Raw genomic sequence first — 6,882 nt, 5'->3', positions numbered from 1 at the left:
TCGGAGTCTCAGATATGGCCGCGGGTCTGTCTGTTTAATGCGACTCCGTCTGATCCGAACGTTGATCAGATCATACTAATGATACCGGAGAGAGACAGAGAGAAATACCGGGAGAGGGTGATTCTGATCGAGAGAGACAGAGATCGCAGAGAAGAGACCAGTCGGATTCTAATCCGTCTGTCCGCGTACTGAGCGATGGTAGGGAAGCCATGTTCTGATTGATAGCCTGCGTCTTGATGGTTCGTGATTGTTTTACTGGATGCGGTGGCTCATGCTATCGGACCGTTCTGATGAACTGAAGGAAGGATCGGATACTGTGCTTGGAACGATCCTAGCCATGGAGAGATGTGGTACTGAAGTGATCGATTTGATTGGATTGTTGGAGGCGATCGGGACCAGCAACATACTGAAGGAGGATCGACTGGAAATAGTATCGAGTTTGCTGATGCGTGTGGCACAAGAGGGCTTGTTACTGATACTGGAATGACTGAGGAGCAGGATGGCCATGGGGAGAACTGGCTGGATCGAGGGCTGTGGAGCCGACTTTGTACTGACTGATCCGGGTGTGATCAAGGACTGGTTCTGGGGCGCTAAGCATGGCTAGCGTACTGTCTGTTCTGGATGGCTGGTTGGAGACCAAGCCGTCTCTCTTTGTTACTTGGGTCACGTGGGGATGGTTGGCTGAGTGACTAAGAAACAAGGGGATTCGGTTAAGTGTCTGATCAAGCTACTGGTTAGATAAGGAAGGACGGGAAAGCATGTAGACAGCAAGGAAGGAGCGTATGGATGGATTGTCAGACAAAGAAGCACCGAGGCATTAAGGTACATGTTTATCATGCTGCGAAAATTAGTAGACTGCTAAGTTGCTGGATTAGACTTAGTGAATTTTGTGTACTGAACTGAACTTCATAGAGGAAAACTGGGATAAAATCCTAAATTAGAGAAAAATCGGGTTTCGATCATGTTTGGTCGAGGGAAGCGAACTGGGGTCGTACTGGCGGTAAGGAAAACCGAGTCGGGGCCTTTCAGAAACCCTATATTCTAAAACCAAAACTAACAAATCGATTCAAGCTTTTGTAGAGAACCGAACCGGTTTAATCTCATACACTCATTAAAATCATTCTTTCGGACCAACCTTCCGCTCGAGCGATCGATCGATCGCGTGCTGAATCACCCATCCAACAGACCGATCGATCGAATCGATATCATACCCAGCAGACCGATCGATCGAATCATGGTCAATCCTACGCTCACATCCATCGTCGATCGATCGACCAGTATAACACAGGCTCTCTTCTTCAGCGACCGCACACATTACGGTCGGCAGCACACGGGTATTCTCTACCTTCAATAATCCAAGTTGCATCCATCGTGACTGAAACATGGTCAAGTCGATCGAGGCATGGTCAATCGTCAGGCATTGCGCAATGAGCGATCGATCGGCAAACACCACGCGGCTTTTCTTTACCCTCAATGATCGATATCATACCCTAGTAGACCGATCGACCGAAGCATGGTCAATCCTATGCTCACATCCGTTGTCGATCGATCGGCCAGTAACACGAACTCCCCTTCCTTCAGCGATCGATCTCACACATTACGGTGTTCCAATAGATCGATCAATCGACGATCAGCAAGATATGTGGAGCCAGGCGTGCTCCAATCACTCGAGCCGTTATAAAATAAGATCAGAACGGTAGTTCTCTAAACCACTTAACGCATCAAGCAATCGATCCCATCCCACGGAAGATGCAAAGACGCATTGGGCGATCGATTAAAGCAGGACCGAACCCGTTATTCTCAAAACCCACTCTTGCTACTCCACTGCGAAGAACCACGATTCTTCACGAGTAGACTAGGGGGGGCTTACTGTTGGAGATGAATTTGACATTCCTCCACAAGGCCCATCGAACAACAGGCTTTGGCCCATTAATACCGTAAACCCAGCCAAGATTTGGAGTGTAAAGGAACTGGTCGGCTGGAAGGCTCATCAGACCAGCCTGGCCTTGCGATCGATCGGCCGTCGGAGCCGATATCAGCTCGACGAACCTTCGTTCGGCTCAAAAGCCCACCAAGCATGTAATTGGGCCCGGGCCTCTAGGGCGAACGAAGGACAAACGAACCGAGGCTATAAAAGGACAACACAAGGGAAAGAATAAAGGAACCCAAATAGACACTAAAACACTGACGACAAGTTTAGGGTTTTACAACCGATCGAGCCTCTTTGTATTCTCGTCGGTGCTTTCAACAAAGCTCCGACCTTGTTTGTTTTCCTTAAAATTCCTTGTAACCACGTTCGTTATCTCATACCGTTCAATAAAACATTTTTGAAGAACCCACAAATCGAGTTTAGTTTCATCTCATTCGACCTAACCAAACTCGGATTCAACAAAGATCGCTGATAAACTGTGACAACTTGTTGCGGAAGCATCTCGAAAGACTAGCTCTTTCGAATCCCAAATGACGAAACTCTTGTTGCTTTTGCTCCATGAGATTATTGAATCCAGTGATGGATCATCCACCACCTCATATACACCTGCGTAAAACTGAGACATCCCCATCCACGACATCGCTCTTCAAACCTCGCAAAATAATCACCCTAATATCAAGCGACGGAATCGTGATATCAATCTTATATATATAGCCCCACCAATTTTCTGGGCTATTTATTGGCCTTTTGTATTTGTTTGCTCATGATCATTGGGCTTTTACGGTATAACCAAATATGCAAACCTTAAACTATTAATTATATTTTTGTTCGTAAATATCAAATCCTCTGCATATTAATTGAGAAACATTACAACTTTATTTTGTAGTCACGTGTCATCACTAGGATAATTCTTGGAATTAGTAGAGAAATAAGTTGGTACATCTAATTATATAATAAATTTTTTATTAAACAAACCAAAAATTCATTATTAATATTCTTTATTGTTTATTTAAATAAAAGTTACGGAATTGTCTAATGTACCTAAAGTATATATGACAATTAATGATTTTGAACCATCTTCTAAAACTCGGCGGAGCTCCACCGTGGCGAGTATATTGTAATCGGTGAAAAAATCGTTTCAAAAAGAAACCATATAATTCATGACGATTTCGAACTCGAAACCAGTAATTACATTATAGATCTACTATCTTGTCATGGTAGCAACAAAGATACAACGTTGGATTGAGGCAAATCGCAAAAAAAAAGTGGTTTTTTTGTTAGAATAAACGGCTGAAAGTTTAGGTCTGCAGAAAAAAAGGTCGAGGAAAAAGGTGGAACGGAAAATTACAACTTTGACCTTCATTAAAAATGATAAAGTATCAAAAAGTTGCATAATTGGGTTTGAATACGAGTCTAGGAGGATATTGACAACTAAAAAATCCAAAGAGCTACAGCTCTCTACACTTAGTGTTAGCTATAAACAGGTTATTAACGATAGGTTACAATAAAAATATTAAAATTTAAATTATTGATAAAATTTTCCCTCTTGTACTCCCCGTTTTTTTTCCGCTTTTCCAATAACTCGCTAGGCCCAAGTGTACCGCACGCGTAGCGCCTGCCGAATTTCCTAACAGAGATTTTGAATAATAAAGACTTGATAAAAATTATTATATCTTCTATCATATTTTTTAATTTTAAATTATTAAATAAATTAAACAACTACATTAACTATATAATAAAATTTAGATTTTTCTGTATATGTTATATTTTGAATTTTTAAAAACGACTATAAATTACTAAAACTGTTAAAAGTCTCAATTTCAAATTTTGTGATTTATGGTTTACATTTTTTTTTATGACAAAATGCAAATGATTACAAAATCATATAAGTAAAAAGTCTGATTTAATTGATTATTAAGATTAAAAATATATATATATCGTTTTAAATTAAACTATATACCATATAAAATACATAAATATTTTAGTTTCAAAATTTAATTTGAAAAAAAAAATTTTGATAAAAGCTTTGAAGAAACATTGACAACTTAATTTTTAAAAATTAAAAATTATTAAAATTATTAGTTACACAATGAAAATTTTCTTGTCACTAATTTATAGTTTTTGTTATAATAGATACAAACGATCAAAAAAACAATATGAGTAAAAAATCATTTAATAAACACTAATATTAAAAATATACCATGTATGTTAATATTATTTAAGTTTAATTATATATCCTATAAAATAAAATAAAAAATGTTGACTGGATTAATAAAATTGATTTATATTTTCGCATCCATTTAAATATATATGTAATAGTTTTTGAATTTTAATTATTCGATATATAATAGTCATTTCGTGCAAGGCGCGGATCTTAACCTAGTATAATATAAATTTATTTAGATTAAAAAAAAATCTAGATAGCTATATCTGAATAGTTTTATTCAAACAATCCAAATTACTTCATATTTTATCCAAGTAGATTTTTAACCAATTTACAATATTTTTATGTGATTCGAACTAAAATTCAAAAGACTTGAACCGAGTTTTATTCATAAGAAAAAAGAAACGAAAGCCAAAATAAACAAAATCGAGACCAAATCAAAAATCAAATAACCACCACACATATATAATCATCATTCTTTCAATGGTCGGACCTGATAAGTTGGCTAATGGAAGCATAGCCGAGAGGAAAAAGACTGCTCCGTCTATTAGCTTCTCAGGCTGTGTTTTTTTTTCTCCAAACGACTATTATATTACTCAAGCTTGTGGTGGTCTGGGAAACCAGACCGGAACAGAACAATCAATGTAGTACAAAGTCCTATGAAAGGATCGCGCTATCTTAGCTAATGAATCAGACGATACATTTTCTGAACGAGTGATAAAAACAATTGAGAACGCTGAGAGTCTACTCTTCAGCTTCGAAAACTCATTTAACTCTGTGGAAAAGCTAGGCCATGCTCATGGATCTTGAATCATCGAGACTAGGTCCTTATAATCGGTGCCAAAAGCCTGACACGTCGATAGTTGCAGCATGCATTCCATCGCCCATAATAGGGCCTCGAGCTCAGAGCGAAGGGGTGAGATCCTTCTTAGTTTGTTCCTGGCTCCCAATGGTTGAATTACTCCTCCTGCAGTCATCCATGTCCACCCATATCCACTAAAGAGTGCGTCATTTGTCCATGATCCATCCACCATGCATCTCTCTGAGATTGGTATTTGTTCAGGATGTGGTGGTGGGATCAGTTCTTCCTCTTTTCGGTTTGCTTCAAACCACGCATGGCATTTTGACTCTGCATGTCGGACAATTTCCAATGGGGCCCTGTCTATTCTTCTAAATAGTTTATCATTTCGCGCTTTCCAAGTGTACCATATGATCCAAGGATATGGGTCTTTATCTAGCTCATGATCTTCAATATCATTTTTCCGCTAAATTAGATAGTCCATGTTTGTATAGTGACTAGCACTAGGGAACACTAGAGGTGGAGTTGGCGTAGCTGCATGTGCCCATGTCTTTAGAGTTGGGGGACATTCAAAAATTGTGTGGTTTATAGTTTCGTCCTCTGCACCACATCTTGGACAATAATTATCGCATCGCATATGCCGATGTGTTAAATTGCTTGTCATTGCCAAATATGGTGTTTGATTTTTGGTGGTGCTTGTATCTTCCAAGCAAAGGCTTGAAGTTTTGTGGTAGTAGGTTCTATCTGGGTTTCCAATTTATTCTTGTTCAGCAAGTTCCTGGCTACCCAGTATCCTGACTTCACAGTATACTTCCCATTATTTGTATAGCTCCAACAAAATTCATCTCGATGATATCCTTGACTTAAGACCAAAGATTGAAGCAAAGGGATGTCCTCAGGATTGACATAATTTTCCAACATCGAAGTATTCCATCTTTTCGGAGTTCCTGTTATTAGTTCTCTCACTGGGAACATTGGGGGTACTACTGGTGCAATAGGCCTTGCCAGTCTAGCAGGTATCGTCGGTATCCAAAGGTCTTCCCGAACTCTAATCTCATTTCCAGAGTGTACCTTTTGTCTGATCCATAGGGATATTAATGGCTTAGCTGCCATTATACTCTTCCACCCGAGGGGTTGTTAGTCTTATTCAGTCGCAAAGGCGAACTGCATCTGTAGTATTTTCCCCTCAGGACTCTAGCTACCAGTGAATCTGGGTATTGTATTAAACGCCATAATTGTTTGCCTAGTAGTGCAATATTGAACTCATGGATCATCCTGAATCCAATCTCTCTTTCATCTCTTGATTTACACAGTTTATCTCATTTAACCCAATAGATACCCCGTTTAGGACGGTTGGAGCTCCACCCAAACTTTGCAATGGTACTAGCTAGATTCTCACATGTCTCCAGTGGCAGTAAAAAAGTCGACATTACATAGGTAGGTAGACCAAACAAGATCGATTTTATCAGGACTTTCTTTCCTCCATTTGTTAGCCATCTGCTCGTCCACCCATTAACCCTAATTTGTAGACGGTCTTTTAGGAACGCAAACAATTTCCTCTTTGAGCCACTGATGTCCTCCGGTATCCCAAGATATGTTCCCATTCTCCCCCCCCCCCCAGTTGTAATTCCAGTAGAGCTTTTGACTGCCTCCTTCACCTGTCTGGGAATCTTCTTACCAAAGAGTAAAGATGATTTTTCAAAGTTAATGCATTGTCCATAAGCTTTCCCATAAATCGTAAGAACTTTCATTACTTCATCGCATTCACGGGGCTCCGTCTTGCAGAAGAACAGGCTATCATCAGCAAAAAGAAGGTGTGATACCGGGGGGCTAGCGCGTGAGACGCGCATTCCCGTTATCTTACCTTGACTATCTGCATGATTAAGAAGTCTAACGAGCGCTTCCGTGCATAATATAAAGATGAAAGGAGACAAAGGATCTCCTTGACGTAGTCCCCTCTTTGGGACGATATTCCCTCTAGGTTGGCCA

General features: G+C 39.6%; 1 protein-coding gene across 1 annotated transcript in view; it reads right to left on the bottom strand.

Annotated features, from left to right (window-relative positions):
* Positions 1 to 2,570, bottom strand: part of LOC106335701 — a 9,949-nt gene extending 7,379 nt beyond the window's left edge. Inside the window, exon 1 of the mRNA XM_013774293.1 lies at positions 2,375 to 2,570. Within this exon, the coding sequence (XP_013629747.1) occupies positions 2,375 to 2,570 (196 nt within the window). The remainder of the gene's footprint in view (positions 1 to 2,374) is intronic.
* Between the last annotated feature and the right edge of the window lie 4,312 nt (positions 2,571 to 6,882).

This window comes from Brassica oleracea, chromosome C1, assembly GCF_000695525.1.
Source record: "Brassica oleracea var. oleracea cultivar TO1000 chromosome C1, BOL, whole genome shotgun sequence".
Taxonomy (NCBI): domain Eukaryota; kingdom Viridiplantae; phylum Streptophyta; class Magnoliopsida; order Brassicales; family Brassicaceae; genus Brassica; species Brassica oleracea.
The sequence above is the reverse complement of the archived record's forward strand: the minus strand, read 5'-3'. Positions and strand labels throughout refer to the sequence as shown.